At 36.5% G+C, this 24,643-nt stretch overlaps 2 protein-coding genes across 4 annotated transcripts in view; one reads left to right on the top strand and one right to left on the bottom strand.

Moving 5' to 3' along the window:
• Positions 1-3,532: 3,532 nt before the first annotated feature.
• LOC110167515 (heat shock factor-binding protein 1) lies at positions 3,533-5,375 on the bottom strand. The gene is made up of 3 exons (XM_020932877.2): positions 5,168-5,375; positions 4,994-5,060; positions 3,533-4,078 (listed from the first exon to the last, which is right to left on the bottom strand). Exons 1-3 carry the CDS (start codon positions 5,213-5,215, stop codon positions 3,984-3,986), a joined length of 210 nt encoding a protein of 69 aa, XP_020788536.1. The 5' UTR covers positions 5,216-5,375; the 3' UTR covers positions 3,533-3,983.
• A 653-nt stretch (positions 5,376-6,028) lies between these two features.
• slc66a2 (solute carrier family 66 member 2) overlaps positions 6,029-24,643 on the top strand; it is a 36,617-nt gene continuing 18,002 nt past the window's right edge. Inside the window, exons 1-5 of one of the 3 annotated variants that reach the window (XM_055157361.1) lie at positions 6,029-6,311; positions 6,489-6,804; positions 7,508-7,641; positions 8,216-8,266; positions 21,172-21,388. In XM_055157361.1, coding sequence (XP_055013336.1) covers positions 6,602-6,804; positions 7,508-7,641; positions 8,216-8,266; positions 21,172-21,388 — 605 coding nt within the window. In that variant the 5' untranslated portion in view covers positions 6,029-6,311; positions 6,489-6,601. Of the gene's footprint in view, positions 6,805-7,507; positions 7,642-8,215; positions 8,267-21,171; positions 21,389-24,643 lie in introns of all 3 variants that reach the window. The other 2 variants (XM_020932722.2, XM_020932723.2) reach the window with 2 other exon arrangements.

Below are 24,643 nucleotides of genomic sequence, written 5' to 3'. Positions count from 1 at the left end.
GATGCTGACGGACAAAGACGTGCCTATTCCTGAGATAGAGGTGAGGGTGAGGGAGCAGTCAAGCAGTGGAAAAGAAGTGTGCCAAATATTATGATTATTTGGAAACACTTTACCAATAGCTCTTCACTTGTAACTTTTCTGGTAAAGACTGCATCACCTGCTTGTCTTCATTGAGATATTATTGCTTTGTCTGAAAAAGAATGTATGCAAGATTTTTTTTTAGTAATAAAAACTTGTAATTGAATAAAAATAGTGCACCTTCAAGAATATCCGATGCTCTAAATATTTGTCAGAAGTTATTAAAAGGCTAAATCTGCTTCCGCTGCTTCCAATCTGTGGCCATTGTGACCAATTGGCAGCCATGATTCTGTGAATTAGTCCCGGGGGAATGAGTAAACAATGCTATGCACTTCGATCAACAGGCATTATATAAATTCCGTGTATTATATTGCCCTACTTCTCAGAATCTACTGCATGAGTATTTTTGTACATGAATAGACCATACAAACCAAGTACACAAATACAGCGCTTGAGTGGTTCAAATATATGTTTCTAAGTGCAGCCTGGCAAATAGTTGTAATCTGTCGCACAGCAACAGTAGTGAGTCCACAAACAGGCTGAGTCATTGACGCTTTCAAAACTGAAGCACAGGGTAATCTCACTTGGTTTTTGGTATTTCAACAAAAATCATTATATATTTCCCCCAAAGTAATTTATTTTGCAGCATACTTTTTCCAGTAGTCGAGTTATAGTGAGGCATTAAATATTCACAGTAACACCTTAAATCATATTGTTGTTTCAACTAACATTGCATGTCAGTGACTAGAAGGGGATTATCATGAACAAAACCAGTCAAATAAAAATTATGCTAGAATTAAAAACACAAAAGCCAAAGACATTCAACATTTTGTCTTTTATTTTGAAAGCATCACTAAGGTCTGTGAACCACCTAATCATCTAATCATCTAATGAAATCAATCTGGTTTGGAGCAGAGCAGACTTTGGAAAAACACTTTTGTGTTGAAAGTACACTATGTCACTTTTTTCTGGTGGAGGGTCTTCTGCTTATAAAGCTTGTTTCCCTAGAGAAGCTATTCCTTTGGAATGTTCCACATTAAGGCATTAACTTCATCCATCTTGCATTTATTCATACCTTTACTAATACTATCTTTGCACAATAAAAACATCTTTGCTCAAAGATTTCTTGGAAAACATTCTTACTGTGAGTAGTGTCACCTTTCCACAGATCTGACTTGCAACTTGGCCTGGTGACAGAAAAGTGCAATAATATTTCCATAGAGACAAGTAGGTGCTGGGTCCTCTTCCAAAAGTTGCATAGTGCACTTATAAATTGCAATGATTAAAAGTATGTAAAAGCCTTCTTATATTGCATTAATAAGAATAATAAGACAAAATACATTTGAATAAAAAATTGGCATAGATCAATAGGAGGGAAAAAAATCATGATTTATTTTTATCATATTAAAATTTACATATGTTTCCTGTAAAACTCAACAATGCAAGACTCTCTACAACTACAAAGCCACTACGCACACTGCACCATCTGCTGTCTCTGTCAAGGTCATCCCTCTTAAAGCTACAACGTTTTCATTTACAACATCAACAGTCAGACCAAAGGAGAGAGGAGTTATAACAAATGAAGTCATAGAAATAGAAACATTTCTTTATTTTACTATATAGTAAGCTACACTGTGAACACCTGTGTGAGCCCACCACCTGCGGCTCTTTGATTCCTGGTGTGCTTTAATCTGAGCTGTCTTTTGAAGTGAAAATACGCCACGTCCAACCAGCTCTCTCTCCCTCCCTCTCTGTGTCCCTCATTCTTTCTCTACCCCTCTCCTCTTCTATCCCTCTCTCTCCATCACCGTGCCTACCATTCACTCTCTATGCATGTAAACAAAGCCACCTCACCACCACCTGTTTCCTTTGTCGTTAGTTTCGGCTGCCTAGCGATATCCCAGCAGAGGTGGAGTATTGTAATTGGGGTGACAGAAATAACATACCACCAGGATTTCACTATTTACAGCTAGAAGTAATGTAAATATATGCAAAACACTAAGTGGCAGTAATTAAGCCCTGATTTGAACAGCATGAACACCCTCTACTTTTGTACCGAAAGGAGTTCAAACAAAGCTAACAGCAATACCTTCAAAGTGGAGATGTACAAGTATAGTGAAGATAATTCAGATGCATTACGTAACTTTTGGTTGTCTCCATGGATAAGTCATTGCTCTGCCTGGAATGTTGCACAATATGATATTAGACATGGCTATTTTCATTAAAACAGTCATGTGACATCACCGAGTTAAGTTACAGGCCAGATTTATGAAGAGGTGACCATGCTCATAATAAGAATGCATATTTTTCAAGGTGTTTTTGAGCAATAAAAACAACTTTAATTGAATGAATGCAAAAGTGATATGTCTAATGGTGTGATATGGAATATTCCAGACAAAGCGTAAGTTTATTAGTTATATTGCATGTTTTTTTAGGGTTTTTCAAAGCAATAAAACGCCCAAATGCTAGAAAGTAGGTTAAATGATCCATGGTGAGAAGCAGGTGGCCTCATTCATTCAATGCACCTTTTAATGACAAATTTGGAAACACTTCCTGGATTAGCACCTAATGACATCACAAGGTGAATTGAAAGGGACATATGATGGGCTATGGCTTAATGAAAAAAAATGTAATAATGCTCATGTGTTTTCGATGTCTTAGTTTGTTCACATAAGTTGATTTTACAAGATTTTTAGAATAGCTGACCTCAACATGCATGTGGTCTGGTCCAGCAACTTAGTATATAGACTGGTGCAGAAGTGATCATAATTATTAAATTTTGTATGTTCACTTTGTAATTTCCTGTTCTCTTACCACCTCCACATCGAAGAACCAGACACATTGATACAACCAGACTATATTTTCCCTCTCCATCTGTGTGCCAGCTCTAAATTTAACTCCTCGGTTATTTCAGGCTCTGTAACATACATCACCGTCTGTCTGCTGTAATACATTTTAATCTACAGGAATAGAAACTGATTACAACTGCTGCTGCCGGTTCTAAGACATATGCAAGAGCAAGGAAGAGTTTCAGTGTTAAACCAGCCATCAAAGTTCACAAATGCAAATAGATTAGATAAGTCTTTCACTCTGTCTGCAGTGTGCTTCATTGGCTGTTTTAGTTTTTTCAGTATATCTGATATTATATATGACCATGTATATGGAATGATGTTTTTGTTTGCTGAATTGAAATTAAAATCAGGATAACAATATCGCTGTATCTTGGTAATAGAAAAAACAATTCAACTGCCCTCAACATTCTTTGGCAGAGGTGAGGCATTCAGGACCATGGACAGTGCCCCACTAACAATAGCATTTTACCACTAGAGGGAAACATATGCAGATTTATTCTTTATTCATTGAATATATATTGTTTTACCAAATGTGCATTAGGAAGTAATATTGTGTTACACAAACTGAAGCCGAGTGCAAAACTGTAACCATCAATGTAAGGTAAAGTTAAAAATATTCTTTATTTGGCAATCAAAGTGTACAGCTATAAAGAAATCTTAGTAAAATCAAAAATATAGGTCCATGTCAAAATAGTGGTAAAGCATTGTAACCAAAGCACAATGGGGATATTTACAAGGAAAACTATAAAAATTAAAAGACACTTAATATATTTTGGCAGTTTTTCAAAGAACAATGTGCACAGTGATAATTGTGGCAGTAACAGTGAAGTATCAAAACTAAAACCTCTTATGTTACATCAGTGTGGCTGACAATATCCACAGGAAAAAAAAATCATCAAACTTAGTTAAGTGGTTTAAACCATGGTAGCACCAAAAAAATCATTAAAGTAAACCAATTTGAGTGAGTATATGTCCATGTCCATATATGTCATACGACAGTCCAATGGAAACCAGCACTCTGTTTAGAGGACAGCTCCCGTGCACAGTGAGGGGTCACTTGGACACAGCCTGGTTTTCCATGCCGGCCTGTGTCATCAGCTCAGACACATTCTTCTCCAGGTCATGAATGCGGCTCCCCATTTCATCCAGTAATGAAGATAAGGAACCATTACATTAATAGCACTTAGCAATAATTATGACAATGAAGGAAAAGACTAAACAAATTCTAATGTCATAATGACATGTTAACTTTTATATGGTGCTCAATGGCCACATCAACTCCAGAAGTGAATTTACCGCATAGACCTAATTCTTAACTCTTAATATTACATAATTTAAGCTATGCAGTAACTAAATAGCAATGTTACACAACAATTTGCTGTTTTAGCTAAATATGTTTTTGAGCTGAAAATAATCACATCATTGACATAAGCCATTTACCAGGTAGCCGGTTAGCCTATGTCATGCCTTAAACACTGACAGTGATAAAAGTGAATGCAAAATTTAGTCCATTAAAGCGGAATCAAATCAGCCAAAGGTAAAGTATCTGCACAAGACCTACCTTACAGAGAAAGACAACATATTTAATTTAACATAAATAACTCTACAACCTAACATGAGCTACTTGCTTATCAATAAAGTAAGCCTAAATCAAGAGAGAACCATACCCTATAGCACACATCCAGATGGAAAAAAATTGACATTTTATTATTCATTTCTAATGACTGAGAGAAGTACAAAACTCTACAGTGTTGCATGAGAGTGTACTGTTTATTTATTCGTCTAAAGCTTCTTTTACAGTCTGTAGTCTAAAGTGACCCCTAGTGGCCACAGGCGGTGGTACATTGTTGTTGTTTCATGACTGAACACACCTTTGGGTTAGTTAGTTGTTTTTGGTTTTTTTACGTAATTATAGTCACTGATACAGGAATACACAAATAACGACCCTTAATATGACAATATGCAGTGTTAACATTGCACAATCCAATCCATGGCTTGTGAACTAAAATTAAATGACTAACAACAAGCTGCATGAGGCTAAACACATACACTAGGAAGGATATTCTTAGACTCGAGCTGATTGGACATCGCTTGGAATCTTCCCTGGAGTCGCTCCATCGTCTTTTCCATCTGGATGAAACAGTCAGCCAGGGAATATTGAAGGACGAGTGATAAAATACACCAAATGTTTGCTAGCCCAGCTGTGTCTCTGCATGGGACAGTGACGTCATACTCACCACCTCTGTCAGCTCTTGGGCCGCTTTCTCCTCGCTTTTGGACATCATTTAGAGCAAAGGACGAACTGTTTAAACTAATATGAGACTAGGAAGACTATTGTAAGAGCCAACGAGGAGACTGGTCCAAGTGCAACATTTAGAAAACGCCAGAAAAGAGAAGTCGTCCACTCCTAACTTTGTAGCAAGTTATGGGTGAAGTTCGACACATTTCAACATCCGGTTATGAAGTTGGCCATTTCAAATTAATACACTATTTTATAGCGAGTGATTTTTCTATATAAGCGACAGTTTAGCCTAATTCAGTGTCAAGGCTTATAACAAATATTATAAGTCTATCTGGCTGTAGAAAAATTAGACATGTGAAATATTTAAATAGACAAAGGTTATCTAGGCCTACTGCAGGATGTGTCACTGGTTGTATTTAATAAATGGGTCTGCTGGTAAAATTACTCATAAGCATGCATTAGGCCATAACAATTTACTTAGCTATGGCATGAAATCATGGAATCAGTGTGTTTTGCTTCTTTCATTCAACCTGTCTTTCTTTCATGGCAGCCAATGTGACCTGGTGGCATAAAAATCTAAGATCTTTTACTAGGTCTGTATGCACCATTCCAAAATTACCCAAATGCCTACTAATGTAGTTGAGGTTAACACCAATGACATTAGATAACCCATAGGCCCGTAACAATTTTATTGTAGTCGTAATCTTCTTGATAAGATATAAAAGCTTATACAAGGCTACAAATGAATATAGAATTAGAGGCATATACAACACAACTGAATAGCCTATGAAAGAAAAAAAAACAACAACAACTTTGTAGCACTAACTATCTAGCTTCAGGCTTCTCTTTGTTTGTGCGTGTGACGTATGACGTTTCAGGAAGTGGGGAGCCGCTACTACACACTAAACTCAGCTGCCTTCTATGTAAGAAGGACTGAAAATCATGCAGTATTTCTTATTTTAATTCAATTTCTCTGCATGAACTTCATCAGCATTTATCGCTGGGGTAATTTTCCACATGCCCGCGTATATTAAGGATTACGAGATAAATTTGGACTGTGAAAGCTAAAATTTGGAACTCATTTTTGAACTCAAGATAATACGGGTGGAATTGGACCAAGAATCTCCTTTGTAACTGAGGTTATTTTGATTACCATTGATTTTATATGATATGCATTTGTGTTGATCTCACGGGGACTGCCCTCTCTAGTCCGCTTTGGAGAACTGGTTTTTGTTGAACTCGTTTTGTGATGGCGTGGCATTAGAAGCCGCCGTTGTGTTATTATGCGTGTAAACAGATTATTTTTTACGCTACAGCTGATCACAAGGAGCCAAGAAGACAGGGGTTTAGACGGGAATCTACCCCACCACTCTTCTCCACTTGTCATCGTTATCGTCAGTGCAGTCTGTACAGTATTGCACTTCTGAAGATGGAAGATGAGCTGTTTGATCAGGTCGTATCCGTCTTCCAAACCGTGGTGTCGTGGGTCGCTGCGGGGGCCATGGTGTTCGGGGGAGTGGTCCCTTACATCCCCCAGTACAGAGACATCCGGCGGACACAGAATGCAGAGGGCTTCTCCACCTACGTGTGCCTGGTGCTCCTAGTGGCCAACATCCTCAGAATTCTCTTCAGGTAGATCCATTTATCTGTCCTAATCCACACAACCTTGTCCTGTATATGGATGAAAAGGAAGGCAAACATTATCATCTTAGGGTTAGTAAGTGAGTAATAACTCACTAATAGCATATTATGTGACTATATAGTCTATACTTCCGCTGATATGTTTATCCATTCTAAATGTGGTTACTGTAATTTGTATGATTTGTTCATGTTCAGCTGCTTCTGCAAACACTGACTACAGCTATCATTACTGATGTGCAAAACTAACAGGGTAGCAATTGCTGTAGGTAAACAAAGGGTATCCTGGAGTAAGAACAGACCAAACCAGTTCTTTCAGATTAAAATCTTATTTTTTCAAACCAATCTCCAGTATGTAATTGAATTGAAAGCCTCATAAGACACATGATGTTCTAGTCTTCAACTGGCAATGCATTTGTATGAGTAGTATACACTTGAGGCTACACCCTCAGTAGCAAAAGCTGACTTTACATTAACAATCTCTTAATTATTCAAAAACATTGAAGTGAAAGTACACTTTTCTCCACTCCCAATTATAGGTGGGAGATATATCAAACATTCCAATAATAATATATGATTGTTTTGGAGTTATGCAAAATTAGAATTCAGTATCGACAGTATCACTGCTTCAAGAAACTACTACCCTGAAGGAATTAGAGAAATAATGTTACTATAATGATTTGTGTTTCTTTGTCAGGTTTGGCCGGTATTTCGAGACCCTGTTGCTGTGGCAGAGCTTCATCATGATTGCCACAATGCTCACCATGTTGAACCTGTGCACAAATGTCCGAGTGACTACTGAACTCAACACCAAGAGGCGCTCATTCATAGGTCAGCTCTCCCTCCCCTGTGGGCCTCTTACAAACCTATGGCCTATTCAAATTTAGTGTGTGTGTCAGACAATATAATGTTTAACCAGAACTGTAAATAAAAGCTTATCTATTCTGAATCAAAGTTAACCAACAAACCGCATGACGAAACAATAAGTTCTTTAAGGAACGGGGGAACGGGTTGTAGTTTGGGTATTTTACCTTTTCATTTAGCTAAATACATTGCTAGTCAGCAATATTGTATATTCTTTTTGTTTTTGTGAGTCTGTCCAATTTGTGTATAAACACTTGCACAGTAAACACAGGCCTATAAGGTTCAGTAATCAAGAATATGACCACATCTGGATATAATGAAATTAGCATTCTATATTGAGACTAATCTTGTGCACTAAAGCGGACTATTATTAAGGCTCTTAACTATATTTCTTCAGTGCGGTTATACAATTTACAGGTGAGTCAAACCTCTCCTCAAATTCCTATTGTTAGAACTGAAAAGTTGTCTTCAACTCTGGCTAGAACCCAACCAAACGAGCTGTGTTTCTCTCCCTCCTTCTGCACTGTGCCTTTGTCTGTAGCCACAGACTGTAAGGATGAGGAGGTCAGACTCCCTAAGCGCCTCTTTCTGGGTATGTACGCTCCAGTGTGTCTACCATCAAACATCAACTGTAGTTCACTTTTAATTATCTTCCTCCATGTCTGCTAACTCCACTCAAAGCTAACCTCATCTGAAGCATGCCCCTACGCCCGCATGTTAAGCTGTAGTGTTTGATTCACTCACCTGGTCTGGACAAACAAGCAAGTCTTTAAGATTGCTTATTTGCATGGTCACAAGCTTGATGATTTCTTAACAGTATTTGTCTTGGTTTGTCTGTTTCATAGAAAATTCATCAAATGCTACTCATCATAATAAGAAACAGACAGATCATTATAAACCTCTAGATGACTTGACATATTTAATTTTGCTAATAGCCTGGTTATGCTAGTCTGTGCACTATTCTTGCACTCATTTTGCTTACAGTATTGAATAATAGTGTCTGATTAGCGTGCACTCTTCTGGCTGTTTAGTTGCTTTCACTGTGACAGACTTCCATAATTAAAGTGATGCATGGATTGTGCCTGAATGTTCTGTTTGCGTTGCAGCTGCAAGTGATTTTCCATAATCTGTGACAATGGCATAATTGGTTTGTTACTAACAAGCGCTCTAAACTGTTCTGAACTACATTTGGATTCAACTTTGTGAGAAACAGCTCACTTAAAAACATAAACCTACTTTTCTTCATTGATGCAGCTTCAAAATATGTTTTTAGATTACCCTGTGAAAATGCTAAATCTTCTTATTTTCCAGTTGTAGTAGTGCAGTAGTAGTTTTTATTGGGCAGTTAGCAGATGAGTATCAGTTTTGTATTGAATGACGGTTTGAACTGTTGAATTGTACGCAGTAAAAGATGAATTGTTTGGAATTGGTGAGATGAACTGACATATGCCCACAAAACGTTCTAAAATATCTAAAGCATATTTAAGTTATTATTCATCCAGCCACAAGATGGCAGTATAAAACAAGCCAAAATAGCAACACATTGCAAGCGCATTAAAAGCAAACTGTCAGAGTTTAAATTGTAAAAGAGAAAATATTTCGATTTTTTTCTTTATATTAATATTGCAAGTTGAATTCCACTCTAGACATCCTTCATTTTTTATGGCCCAAATGTAAAGCTGCATCCATTATACCTTTTAGTAAATATGATAATAATAAATACAATTGAATAGTTTTTTTTTTTTTTTGGTTTGTTTGTTTGTTTGTAGTTTTAGACCCTATTTTTTGTCTCATTTCCCCATATGTTTTAGCAAACATATAAATAATTTCTTTGCCCAAAACCTCATCCTTCTCTGATGTATGCCGGGCTAGATCAGAATTGACAGAAAACCGTGTTGGCTGATCACCACTTTGCTGCTTTATGGCTGCACATTGATCTGGCTGCGGAAATATCAAGGGTAAGCATGTTGTAATGGATTATTGATGGACACAATGAAAACTCTGGAGAAGGGAGGGGAAATGAAGAAGAGTGCTTACTCTGTGGTCACTGGTCAAGGCTGTGTGCAAAAACAGCGTATTTTGTTCAGTTTATTGAAATTCTATGGCCAAATGCTGACCTGGAGTTTTAATGATCAGTGTACTGTTCAAAATTCAAATGTAAAACAAGAATGATTTGTGAAATGGGGTCAAGGGGTTGGCATAACTTATGTTTATACTGACTTTTATTATTTATTGACTTTTAAGATTTGCTGAGGTAGATTCACAGAAGAATGATGACTGCACTGGAGCAACTTATTCATATTTCACAAATGTAGTAGGAAGATGTAGGGACAGTAGTTGATCAAAGAAATTCATGGTCAAAAATACACCTAGACAGGAGTTCATGCAAAAACAGCTATTTTTGCAGAAAAAAGTACTAGGAAATAGGATAAAGACAGATTGTGTTTGTGAATCAGAAGTTTAATCTGTGTTTTTACATATAAATACAAAAAAATATATAACTCACTATGCACTAACTTCTCCTTTCATTTCTGTTGTGCATATACATTTTGGTTGACTAGACACTATCAACTGTTTAATCGACTGACTAAATGCCAAAAGCCCTATACGATGATTAGAATGATAATAAAGAATTGGATTTGTATCTCGCCTTTCATGACATACTATGCACTTAATTTAAACTCTCAAAATATATTCAACTCTGACAAGTGATAATGATAAAAATGCAAAATTTAGGGGAGACTGACTTTACTGACGTTAATTTGAACTAACATGGCAAATCAAAAGCTCAGTTGCAAAAGAAGATCACCTTTTTATTGACTTTTTCCTTTTTCTCACCATCTTCTAAGGTTTTAATAATTAAAATCTTGTTGAGTGGATTTTATCAAAGAGAGATGGAATAATAATGTTGATTGACTAAAATACACCTGGCTTTTGAAAACATACAAAGAGTGAGCTGCAAACCTCTTATTAGTTTCTTGTAAGTGGCACTTCTCTGTTTTTGCAAATGAACTCTTAAACCTGAAAAAAGAAGAAACCTGTTAAAGTGGCACAAAAGAAAAACAGATAAATAGTGGTACTTTAAAAATGCAATATATTGCTGTAAAATATAGACAATAATATACTATTTCTTCCACCATCTACTGCTTAAATCTTATCGTAGTACAGACAAATAACAAACAGTTCCCGTTGTACAAAGAAAAAGTACCCACGATAAATCTTACCCCCCTTAAACTATAAAAAAGAATTTATTTGGAAAAAACAGATAAGTGCTTGGAGGCTTGCAGTTTACTCTTTGTATGTTTTCAAAAGCCAGATCTGTTTTACTGCAATCCAAATATTACTCCATTCCTTGATAAAATCCACTCTAAATTATTGTCAGATCTGCAGAAGATGGTATCAAAAAGGAAAATACTTTTTAACAACCTTTAAAACTATTTAAACGCTGCATATTTAAGATGAGTCCAACTGAAAACACCTTGTGATGTCACCTTGTGGTAATACAGGAAGTGCTCTGGTGTGTTTTTGAATGCCGAACTCCTTCATTACAATCAATTTGATCATTTCAGCCCAATTTCTACTGAACAAAAGGTAAAAGTTAGCTTTTAACTTGAAAACTATACCGAATAATAAAGATTTACTGAAACATATGAAACAAAGCACAACTCCGGTTATGTTTTTGATGAGGTAGAACATTTTATCATGGTTTAAAAAGCACAAGAATCCATTTTGTGTAATATAGAACCTTTAAACGATTTGTCAATATATCACAACATGCCAGCTTAGTTACTCGTCATATTGTCTTGAGACATCCCAAAACTCTCATCTGTCTTCACAAACTATTGGCTTGTCTAACTTAGTCTCCGTCAGGTTTCATCAATGCCTCTTAAGCCAGCGGGGTGAGCTCTCCTCTGTCTCTCTGTGTGTGTGTCCCCTCCATGTTCCCTGTCTTAATCACACCACATATTTATTTCCATCTCAGCACAGTGTCATTATCACACCAGGCCCCCGCCATCAAAACAGCTGGACACTTGTACCCAGAATGAAAAACACTATGAGTCCCACTTTTAATAGCACTCTCTCTGCAATTTCATTTGGATTATATGTTCCCACTGACGGTTGCTAAATAGAGGCTACGTAATGAATCGTTTTCTTTCGGCCGAAGTTTGAATTCATGCGTTATTTTTGTTGGAATGTGAAAGCTGGGGGTATTTTTGTCCGAGATGTAGGCTAAGTTTGTCGATCTGGAAATTAAAGCCATGATTGAGAAAGTTGGAGCTGCTGAAAGGCATTTGAGGGCATGGTTGAGTCACATCCATATTTGAGATTTCAGAAGGACAGGAGTGACAATTGACATCACTCTTTTGGCCTATAATTCTTAAGTATATTAAAGGCATTGATCTTGGAGCATTATTTCCAAGAGGCCAGAACAACTATGTATTGTTTTTGTTTTGTTTTTTGTGAGATCACACATATTTTCACACTTATTTTTATTTCCTATTGTTAAGTGTTTCAGGCAGACTAGAGTTGCCACATTTTGCAAAGGGTAAACATTAAAGAAAACATTTTAGATTGCTTCACCCAAATGCATACTCTTTGGCTATGTGTATCTTTGTTAGTGAAATTAGATGGTTTGATTCAATAGATTTGAACATTATTGTCTGATCAGCAGTTGACATAAATTCTTCTTTGACCATGCATCATAAATGCATTTGAGAAACATCAGTCAACTATTTTAAAAAGTTAAAGATTTCCAAAGGTCACCTCCTTCTGTAATTGTTTAACTGTAATAAGGCACTTAGACATCTGTGTAGAATGTAATAGCTTCTTGGCAATGTCAAACTACTCCAAAGTACCATTTACAGTGTGGATAGGGGCCAACAGCCATTACCAGGAGAGCCAAAGAGTAAAAAGTTTACAGACTTGCTTAAATGGCCAATATTATGCTATTTTCTGATCTATGTTATAATGTTTCCTTATCAAAAACATACCTGGAGTTGGGTCTTGTTTCATTCACACATGTTTAACAAACAAATTCTGCATACTAATGGTGAGATCTTCTCTCTCAATACTCCACCTTTTGATCTCATTTAGCAATGTTGGACACCTTCAGTAGAATCACTTTGAGTTCATCCTTGGAATGTCCAACCTCTGCTAAACAAAAAGGTGAACGGCAACTGTTAACTTGAAATGTATCGCTTCATAACATCACAAGGTGAAACTGAGCACTTTGAGCTTTGGAGATGTAGACAGAGGAATAAAATTAAAGAATGAAACACTGCATATGTTTTTAAAAAGAGAAAGCAACATTCAAACATGACTTAAAGCTCACACAAATCCATTTTGTGGTAGGACCTTTAAAGATTATCTGTTTGGCTTCATTTAAACCGCCCCCTGCCCTGGTATTGTATTGCATTGTTTCCAGACAGTGAGCAGTGTAATCCTGGTATCATACCAGCTCAGTCAGGTTTACATGGAAGACTGCCCTCTGAAATCCTGTAAAGAGATTAAAGATCAAATCATTTGGCTGTGCATGTGGTGGTCACTCAGTCAGAACCAGGTGAAAGTGTTTGGGAAAGCACAGCACAAAATCTGTAAAGAGACATTTTGACTGTGACTTGAGGTAAAGTTTTGCTCTACTTAACTTTTAAAACTTCAGAGACCTGCCGGGGAAATTAGTTGGTGTGAGGTTGAAATGGAATCATGTCAGCAAGCAGATAAGCATGGAAATTGCCTATTTGTTGTGGAAGAAATTGTGTAAACAGACTAGAGATAAATGGAAAGAAAGACAAAATTCACCAGGAAATGCAGCATATTTTGAACAGTCTATCATTTGTAGCATTCTGTTCATATGAAATGAAATTAATGAATTGTGAAGATTATTACATAATCCCAAATGAATGTTGTAAGCTTGTTGATGATTCCTAGAACGGGAATGAGATAGGTTATTTGAAGCTCACTGAAAGACAGCAGCAGATTGAAAACTGAAATGCCATGCCGTGTGTAGTTACATGTAGGTACATATTTACAGACAGCAGAGCGGCTTTTCACATTCACAGATGAGACATTTCAGTTTGTAGCATTGGTATAAGCACATTAAACAACAAAGAGCTGCAGTTTTAATTTGTTACTGTTACCATTTCTCTGACAGCAAAACTGTGCTCTGACTTCTGAAAGTTGTGAAAATCTCTTATAACTTCATTGCTCAGAATAAGTAAGATGCAACAAATTGTTTTGCAAAAGTAAGGAATAACTTTGGACCAAAACTAATTCTGTTTTTCATGTTTTAAAACCATAAAAATCAGGAACAGTGCTTTTAAGAAGGGATAAAACACAACTCTTTGATAGGTACACTATGGACTAGCTACTGCTGTATATAGTCATAAAGTTGTTAAAAGTGATTTTCATACTCCAAGTTTTGTACGTGTTTTATAAGAATGCAACGTTGAGTTTTTTATTGCAGTGGGTGACAGATCAAAACATTCTTTCAATTGTAGACTGTATATCAGTTAGATCTCGCCTTTTCAAATTTGTAAGCCTCACCGATCGAAACGCAGCAGTGTTTTATAGCCTCTCCCGATGCGCTCTCTCTATATTAATTTAATGGAGCCTGGAGTTTCAACGGTCGACTGATCCCGTATCAGAGATTTGCTGGAAACTAATATCTGCAAAGTACAAGGCAAGACAAGAGAATTGGAGCACTCTATCCGCTGATATGGCCCATTGCTCATTCTGATCCGAGAAAAGCACATACCTGTTTCTCCACTGAGTTTGTCAGCTCAAAATAAATCAGTTCATCCTCCAGGTACAGTCCTCTCCCTCCATAAATGCCAACTTTCTGCTTCAATGCTCATCTAAGGCACAGGGAATCATACTTGACAGGGACAGTGGCTCAGTGGTTAGAGCGATGGTCCCCCAGCCCAAAGGCCCAGGGATTGATTCCTCCTCAGAACAAGTTCTGTTATTGTGTTCTTTGGCAAGACACTAGGCTTTGGAAGTTGGAAGCTTGATTGGCAGCCTCTCTTCCATCAGTCTGTTCCAGGACAGCTGTGACTACAGTAGTATCTTACCACCTAGTATTATGTGAATAAGTAATGACTACAGTGTAGTGCTTTGAGAGGCTTTGACAAGTTTATATTATTATTACTTTTCCCAACTAAACACTACCTACAATATAATAATTACACAATAGTTAGAATACAATACAATAATTAATTAGACTACAATGTTTTCTTGAAATCAAGGTGTTTCAGCTAATTATCTAAAAGCCATTATTAATCTAAAATACTAGTCTAAGGAGGTAGAATTAATGCAGCCTTAAGGGGAGGAGAGCTAGACTAGTACTGGGAGGAGTTTACCACGAAACCTAGACTCACTTGACTCAGTCTCAGACTGATTTTTACTTCCGGATGGTTAGTCAAAATATTTGTATTTCCATGTCCACATGACTCCCTTTTGAAACTTTTTCCACTATGGAAGACTCCTGGAAAATGAGGGTTTACTTTGGATCTTGCTGCTGGTAAAATTTATAAACCTAAATTTTGTCTGTTTACTGTGGTGTGGTCGTGTCCTTAGGCAAGACACTTCACCCACCTTATATATACAGGACAGTATTTGTGATCTTGTGATTGGTAGTGACAGGAAGGTGCATTTTGTCTGTCCAATGGTGCTACAGACTTACCAATATAATATGGACTAAGCCATGAAGCTCCCTCAGTTGGGGACATATTATTTGAGCTGTTGCTTGGTGTCAAAAGTTTCTGAATCCATGTCATAGCCTCTCCCATGGGTGCCCCTTGAACAAGAGCAAGCCTTTTTTTTTTTTTTTTTTTTTTTGAGCTCCCTTGGCAGATTTTGTAATAGGAGCAGGCAAGTAACAGTTGGCAAAACAAGTCGATTGAATTCATCTGACCTGAGTCTTCCCACGCACAGGTCCATGGGGCCTGTGTGCACAGAGACCACCCATGTGCGTCTCCTGTCTGCTCAGATTGTACTAAAACATTGCACAATAAAGACAAGACAATATGCTGCAGGGAATAACACTGACACAAGCAGTATGGCAGTGTAGGATGAAAACTGCAGCGCTTAAATACACTTTCCTACAATGGGTTTTCTGACTTGAAGTGAGGCCATAGCTTATCCAGTCAAAGTGGGTGTATGGAAATTACACACTGTAAAAGTGAGTTTAATTTGGAGCAATTGGCAAATTTCATGCTTCTTTAACTGCGCGCGGCACCTGGAGAAAAGTGAACTTCGCAGGCTCAAATGACTTTCAGAATTAAGGATGTAAAGCAAGACGTCTAACCAGCTTAGAAGGTTTAAGGCGTTAACATTTTAATGCTGATGTTCCCAACTTTGTGAATGTAAATCAGACCCATAGCTTTATTATCATAGCTAAACTCCAGACTGGGCTCTGAGAATTGTGAAAAGTGCTTATAACTTAACTTCTATGGGGTATTAACTGCTATTATAGTATTATACATTATACATATTACCTTTTATTGTTTTGAAAATGCAATATATAAGAAAACAGTGTATTATGTTTTTATTATATGTATTACATGTTTTATAAGTTTTTTTTTATTTATTTTTATTTTTTTTGGATCCTCTGAGTTCCTCCTCCTTTTTCAGCTCTTTAAGAGTGACGTCACAACACAATCAGCGTGCAACCCGCTATTGAAACTACTGCACATCACATCAGGTTTGTTTAATATAATTTATGGAGAATTGTCATGTGGCAGCATGGGTGATGTAAGCTTGCGGGCTGCGCATTGTACACAATCATAGAGCTAACCTAGAGCTAAGAAGGGTCTGAATAGGCCCCAGGAGAGATTGCTTAATTACTGAAACATGCATGGCTGACATATAAAGCCTCTTCAGGCATGTTTTGATTAAGGAGCACTGTTATAACATGGTCCAAAAAGTTTTTTGCATAATTAAGTGAGGAATAACTTTGGGCCATTCAAGTTTTTTAAGACAGGTGTTTTTGATAAAAGGGATGGTATGTCATTAAAAAATGTTTTGTGATGAGGGCGTCCACCCTACTCTTCTATTTCTTAAAAAGGTGTTTGGAAGCAAGTGAATACTTATGATGTAGTAGTAGTTGTAGTTTTGCAAAAGGAAGAAATTAAAATAATCATTAAAATTCAGAACCAATTAGTGAAAAATCTGCCACAGTTATACATGATTAAAGCAAGAAAGAAAAAAAAAGGCAAAAAAACAAAATAAACTTAAGCAGCCAAACCTAAACTTGTGCCAGCTCTTTCAGCTGTATTGTGTACCTGTGTTATGCATTCCCCATGTTGAGTCTTTCACCTTTATACATGTCATTATGTTTGCTGTAAGCTGCGTGTTTTAGCAGCCAGGCTGGCACTGACTCTGTTGCCCCTTTAGCTTTCGTTAGCTTTGCTCGGTGTTAGCAGTTATCGTGCTGTGCCAGCCTGGTGCAGTTTTATTTGGCCCATATTCTTGTCTTTGGGCTGAACTGCCAGGGTCTACTCACATACGTGTGTTGTTTATGGTCAAAAATATACTCCCTGGACTGCTATTCTGTGCTATATAGAGAAGGACTGCACTGTGAAGCTCTGACCTGGTTTGGATTCGTTTGCTTGATGTAGTTGCGTGTACTGGATTTGTTTTGCCCGACTAAGGAACAATTGGATTGCCTCCACATTGCAAGGCCACGTTTGCGCGTTTACAGTGCCTGCCATTCATTTTCATTTGAAAATGTCAACTAAATGTCAGGTGGAATCAGTCAGTGTTAAATCTTTAACATGGCAATATTTCAGTCAGTCGCACAGTAAAATGTCACAAATAGATGGTTCTGCTTAAATGGGAAAGGACTGTTGGAGATATTTTGGGAGCTTTGAGCCATATAGAGGTATTTTTTCTAAATAGATATTTTCACACTCTATGAAAACTACTGTCCACAGGTGCACTTTGACAGTTTGTCTTATTCCCAAAGAAGACTGGCTCTTCTAAAATAAGCAAGGAGTTTGTCAAGAACCGCAAAATGAGCCTATGCTGTGACTATGTTGTCAAAACGGCCATGAGCAGTCAACACCAGACAGTATTAGTGTTTTATTAGCTTTTTATCTTATTTTTCTTCAAGTAGGATTTTATTTGATAAGCATTTGCATGCTAAAAGTCAAAGAAGCATTCTAAAATGTAATGTTATTCATCATTGAGTAGGGTGGCTCTACGCTGGCCAGTGAAACCAACCACTGAATTCTTTCAAAACTTTACGGGAAAATTGATTATCAAAGATGTTTTGTAAAGAAACAAAAAAAAAATCAGTTTAAATCCATTGTCTGATTTTTACATGCTGCCCAGACAAAGCTCATGTATGTCCTGTACATTTAAGCAAATATAGGTCCCACACTAAAGTCTAAATGGAGTCCTCATAATCTGTTCACTCACCTGTGCATACTTGTGGTGACACCAAGGGGGATTGGCAAGCTCTCCTCATGACTAGAAGGTCCTGGTCCTTGTCAACCTAAAACATGTACAAGGGCAGTTCCCCAGCTAAAGTAACCCTGACTCGTACTAGCTCAGCACCTCTGGAGATGGATTCCTGGGTGCTACAGTCAGCAGTACAATTTCACCTCACGTTAACAAACTAATAAACTTTATGTTGGAGCATTAATAGCATAATAAAAGAGTTTTCATAACAAAGGGCTGTATATGTTTCTATATCTCAATAAGTAGTTTGCTATAATCCTTCACCATGCAGTTAAGATGTGGCCACTAGATAGAGGCGGTCTCATTCAAACATAATTAAATGAAAAGACTTCAATTGCATTTGGGACTCTGTGAAATCTCACTTATGCTAAAGCAATTCACAAACATGTTTCCCTCTAGGACAGTATTAGATTCTCTAGATTACCTTCAATTCCTCATGCCTTCTCTCTGAACCAGAAAACATATTCTGTAATACTGCTGCTGGATTACAAAATAGCTTTAGGCTCAAATGTAAATGATTTATTGGTAAATGGGTCCATTATTCTGTGCATGTGTTAAGTATTGGTGCTGCTCATGAGGTAAAGGTGAAGTCTTTAGTTGCGGATCGTTTTACAGCCTTGAGATATTATCCCTGTTTTGTAGTTGATTGTATTATTGGTAGTATTGGTTTTGTTGTTTGAAAAGAGTTGGAACAGCATAGTGAACTTTATGCACATGGTCTGTTACTATATGTTATAACTCTGTCACCCCATTCATAGCTCTCACACTTGTTTGAATAGAACATCTAAACGTGAAAAGTTTATAAATCAAATGATAACCTTGGTTCTAATCTCTACTATGTTTGGCACTGGTATATAGGATTTCTGAATAAGGACTCTGGGTAGGCCTATGTGGGAATGTGTGAAGATTCACAGCTCAAGTGTGATGGTACAGGATTGCGTTTTCAGAATCTGTCTGACAAAATGGACAGTTTATGCCAGACTAATGGATAAATAAATAGATCAGGCTGGATAGTGTATATATATATATATATATATATATATATATATATATATATATATATATATATACTATAGTTGTTCAGTCTAGGGATGGGATATATATATCAGATCCAGTGGTGGATGAAGTACTCAGTTTTGTTTCTTAAATAAAAGTACAGATACTGGAGCAAACAGATTTGATTTGTGCTGAATTTTGTTCAACAGAAACAACTAAAAGTTAAATTTTTCCTGCTGTTTTTATTTGTATATTTTTGTTTGCTTAAACTATGAATGTTTTAAAAATAACCTTTCACCCTTTTCAGCAGGTCTCAATCTATATTAAAAAATACTTTAAAAATGTAGTGGAGTAGAAAGTACAGATACCTGCTCTCAAATGTTTTATTTATTTATTTTATTTAATGAGATGAGGACAGCGCATCATTTTTACAATAACTTTAACAGGACAGATGCATTGTACCAGGTTGTAGCACCAGTGCTAAATGTAGTGAGATAAAAGTAAAAAGTATCCACTTTAAAATGTGCTAAAATGTACAGATACCAAAAATGTATATTTAAAGTACAGTTCCACCACTGATCGGTTCCTGTAATGATATTAGAGGGTTTTTACAGAAATTGGTAAAGGATAGACACAAAACTGAGACAATTTAAATCATATAAGGAGCAGTGTAAGAAACAAAAATGTATATAATTTTTCTAAGCTGCTCCAGTCTCTGTGTGCCCATGTGTAATTCCCAGTTTGTCCTTGGTGCATTACATATGTCTATGTCTGTTTGAACAGACTAATGAGTATAATTGGAAACAAAAGAGCAATAATGTTAAAAATATGGCTGTATGTTTAGAGAATCATACAAACTATTTTACATATCAGATAAATACATTTTGTTATGATTTTTGCAAAGGTGAAAAAAGTTCATTTATGTACGTTACTACAAACCTGTGGGCCTTGAAACATGACATTTTAAAATCTTAGTATTGGTATCAGCAAATATTGTTTATCTGCCACAGCAGCAAGACAGATGTCTGATATCGGTATGCGCTCAAACAATCTATATACAGCCTGTCCAGAGTCAGTGGGGCAGCTCAGTGCTTCTTCTCAGACACCTTCATTAGCTCCCCTAACCAAGTATCAAGTTATGTCTAAAACCAGCTCTGTAACATACAGTACTGTCCAATATTTAGAAATTAATCAATAGTTCTTGGTTTACACTACAAGAAGCCAGCAAGTCAACCTTTTTACTATAGATGCTGTTAACTGACATATAATGTTCTTTTCCCTCTTTATCTCACTTGAGTTCAAAAACTTGCTCCCATACCCATGACTGGTCTTCAGTTGCAAATCTAAATAAAGAAATTTTGCAAGCAGCTAGCAACATCCAATTATTCATGAGAAATTGCACCTTTATAAGTTTTTTTTTTTTTTTTTACTGGCATCAAAGCCTTATCTGACATGTAAAAGCACTTATGTATTACAGAATATTGCTGATTGCCAAGTTTCCCTCATTACATAATCAAAATCATCACAAGCTGCAAGACTAAAGTCAAGGGGTGTTGCAAGAACTAATCAGAAAATTAAAAACAAGCAACTAATGAGACTTGCAAAAGTTCACCTGGAAATTTAACAATCCACTGAATTCGGGATTGGGGATATGACCAAAAATTGTATCACTTTCTTTTTACCTCATGTTGAGCACTGATATATATTTTTTTAATTTATGTCTTATTAGGCAAAATTAATTACCTAACATTTACAAGACAAATTTTGATAATTGGCAATTAACACAAAAACAGTTAAATTGCTCCAGCTCTGCTCCAAACCACATTATTTTATTGACTGAGGATTGCCTGTAGACCACTTAATTAAATAGACCCAAGCTGATCATTAACAAATAAAAATGACTAAATTTCAATCTCAATTTAAATTTGATTAACCACCCAACCCTATCACAAAGTCCCCCATATCACCATAAATTTGATCGCTTCCCAAATTAGCACTACATTTCCTTTCTGATTTAGTATGTGTTTTTGTGTGCTGTAGACTTCGACTGGAACTACTTCTGGCTGTGGACTCGCTTTGTGGACTACGTGCAGTGCGTTCTGGCCTTCACTCTGGTGGCGGCGTACATCACCTATGTGCTGTTAGATTCTGCGCTCTATGTGGAGTCGCTGGGCTTTTTGGCTGTCTTCACAGAGGCCATGTTGGGGACACCTCAACTCTACTGCAACTACCAGAACAAGTCCACAGAAGGAATGAGGTATTGTCATGTTTTGTTGTTTAACTGTCTTTGCCAGCATGGCCAGCTCAAAAGTTCCCTCTTAACACTTCGCTTCCCAGGATTGTAATGTTACAGGTAAAGGTACAGACATTTTTTGTGCTTTTAAGTCTCAAATTATCCTTCTGTTAGCATGTTGGGGAAAATTGCTAACTCTGATTGTTTATTTCTTCAATAGTAATTCCTAGGGATGTAACAATAACCAAAATATTGTGATATTGTATCGTCAAAGTTCTCACAATAATATCGTGGACCATCACAATATATCGAATTACAAGTCTCTTTGCGGTGCAGCAAATGCTGAAAAAAAAGATACAGAGAACTACATAGACCATGATCCTTTGCTCCATTTCAGTTTAGACTACATGAAGAAATAACAGTTCTAAGCACTTTTAAGTCTTAGTTTTTTTTATTAAGTCTTGTCAAGGCATTTTAAGAAGAAAAAGTATCATATTAACAGTTTTGTTAGCCTCCACAAAGTATCTCAATAAATATCATGCCGTGACATGTATATCGTGAAAATATCGTATTGAGAGATTTATTGTTACATCCCTAATCTTGAGCCTCCCCACCATATTGTGAGCTTTCCCATGATATCACAATAATATTACTAGGGGTGTAACGATATCCAAATCTCATGATAGGACAATATCGTATTGTGAGATACGCTCCCTCTCTATTTCTCAGAGAGGGAGCGTATGTATAGGAACAAGGTCTCTATTGTCTGAAGATAAACATTACTTTAAGTTTTAAACCATGAAATGTCAAGGTACTCATGAATAAATAATGCATAATATTTGTTCTTTGAAAAGCTTGAAGGCTTTCTCATCAGAATCATTTTCAGTCTCCCTCAAAACACAGTTTCACCTTGTGACATAAAAAGGTGGATATCCAGGATATATGTCCCCTTGTGTTTTTAAACTCCATACACTTTGGCCAGACTTGTTCTATTTACTTAAGCATTCACATTACCTGTGCTATTATGCATATCAACTAGAAGTCATTTTTTTGAATGAGATTAATGACTTCACTAACAGTAAGGCAAAGTAAAACGAAAAAAAGTCAAAAGAAGACAAAGCCTTTCGAATATCCATTTTTAAACATTCCTACTGGTTAGATCATTTCTGCACAGTTAGGTCATTATTCATTCAAATTTCAGAGCATTTTTTAACAATAAAAAAATAGAACCCTCTAATGATAGTATGTCAAGAGTACACATTGTCTGATTAATTTTCATGTGTCAGAAATAACTCCGCACCATTATTCTAGGTTCTGTTAGACATGAACACAAAATATCCACTGTGACTCATAGGAAGTCTGGCGGAACAAGGCTGCCATGGGCTCTATTTCAGTCTTTTAAGATTTTCTACGTAAAACTTTGTCTTGAGAAACAACATACAATTTTTGTTGAAAGAATTTATTTCAATTTGTTACATTTATTTTTACTAGTTTTTTGGACGGTGTTAAATATTCAAGATTAGCCTTCAAAATCTTCAAGTCTGTCATGCCGAAGCAGTCATGTAAATCTGCCAACATTTGCCTGTGAGAGCTGGGGAGATGCCATTTTTACTCTTGCCTTTCTGTCTGTCTGTCTTGTGCTTTTGCTTGGAAAGAATATTCAGAAACAGAACTTCTCACTCTGGATAGATCTATGACAGAATATGCCCGCTCTAGTTCGCCAAAAATCATCTCATCCTGAATTAAATTTAACTTGATCTTCTAGGAGTTTTGAAAAGTAGGTGCATTTCCTTCTCAGATACTGGATAGTGAACATAGTGAAATGCTCATACTTACAATGGTAATAATAATATAATAAGCTCGATTTTTTTTTTTTGCTTTGGCAGTTTCATAATGTGCTAAATGTCCTAGCCATTTTTCTCTATATAGTCAAAAAATCAGCACAATTAACAACAATAGTCTGTTTTATTGCAAATGGGACACTGCATTCACATTTAGAGTTATAATTAAGATTTATTGGGTGCTTGTTTTGTAAAATGAATATCAAATTATTCTCTGCATAATTTAATAACAGCTGTTACATTTGGGTAACAGTGAGAAATACTGCCATTTAAAAACATTTTTGCCCAGATAAGCAGTAAGTAAGTGGTCTCGGCAAATTGCATCTGACAAATTTTAATGGTAATAAATATGTAGATAATCAGTTTATGAATTAGAGCTACGTAAAATAAATGCTAAATGTTACAAGCTTGTAGTTCTTTCTTAATGGAGGTGTAAATTAGAGAAGCAATGCAGGACACATTACTTTGTCAATATGGTTATAGTTAGCAGTTGATTTGTACAGTTGATTTTTATAGCAATTCACTTCAGTACAGGGTTATCAGTGACTATAAATCTCAATTATCAAACAGTTGGGGTTAGTTTTATTGATCTATACCTTTCTGTTAATTGATGCTTTGCGGTGACATCATGCTGGGGGTGTTCTACATGTATCTCTTATGGTGGAATGTTTAGGAGTTACCATGGTGACAAAATGTACACATTGCAAACGCTATCAAAAAGTTTTAAGATTGTATGAAAACTCAAGAAAAAAACACAAAATTGTTGTAAAAAATTGCTCTATTTAGGAGTTTTATTTTCAGCAAAAGTAGTGTGAGAGTAACTGAAAAATGTTATCCAGCTCAAAGTCAGTTCTTTGTGGTCAGGTTCTGTTTAAATAAGCATAGATTAAAATATTAACAGAGTAGTGCCTTTAGTTAGCATCACACCCCCAGGAAATATTGATGACAAAGCTGCAAAGTATCACTACCTTCTACAACATTAGAGATTTTAAACATATCCCAGACTGCGTAACCTTGGCTGTAAACACAATGTTATGAAGATGTCAGGAGACTGGAGCACCACTGAAGCGTCTCAAATGTCAGTCAGATGTAAATCAAAACAAAGCGGCTTGTGTTGTTGACAAATGACTGTGCCCTGACTGTGATGCTCTGTGTTATTTATGAGCCTGCTGCCGTGTACACGTGAGTAATGTCTGCAGATTATCTCATCTCACTTCTGATCATTGACTCTGCCGACAGCTGCCGATTAGGTATTTTCTGACATGTGTCCTGCAGGAAGTCAGGCCAGGGACAACTATTTATTACGCTAACATGACAATTTGCCCTCTGAAGTTTCTCGGAAAATCAATGCCATAATGAGGTATTCTGTCATGCTATCGCTAATGTTTCATTTTTGAATGGCTGTGTTTGAGGCTGTGACAGAAAATAGATGGTGAAA

The sequence above is a fragment of the Boleophthalmus pectinirostris genome, unplaced genomic scaffold (genome assembly GCF_026225935.1).
Source record: "Boleophthalmus pectinirostris isolate CB_2022bp ecotype Guang Dong unplaced genomic scaffold, ASM2622593v1 HiC_scaffold_21, whole genome shotgun sequence".
Classification (NCBI taxonomy): Eukaryota; Metazoa; Chordata; class Actinopteri; order Gobiiformes; family Gobiidae; genus Boleophthalmus; species Boleophthalmus pectinirostris.
The sequence above is the reverse complement of the archived record's forward strand: the minus strand, read 5'-3'. Positions and strand labels throughout refer to the sequence as shown.

Bases quoted from the DNA above. Each gene is read 5' to 3' on its own strand.
- LOC110167515 (XM_020932877.2), bottom strand. From the start codon at position 5,215: ATGATGTCCAAAAGCGAGGAGAAAGCGGCCCAAGAGCTGACAGAGGTG. The intron at 5,061-5,167 runs GTGAGTATGACG...TGTTTCATCCAG, and splicing joins CCCAAGAGCTGACAGAGGTG to ATGGAAAAGACGATGGAGCG. The intron at 4,079-4,993 runs ATATCCTTCCTA...TATCTTCATTAC, and splicing joins CAATCAGCTCGAGTCTAAGA to TGGATGAAATGGGGAGCCGC.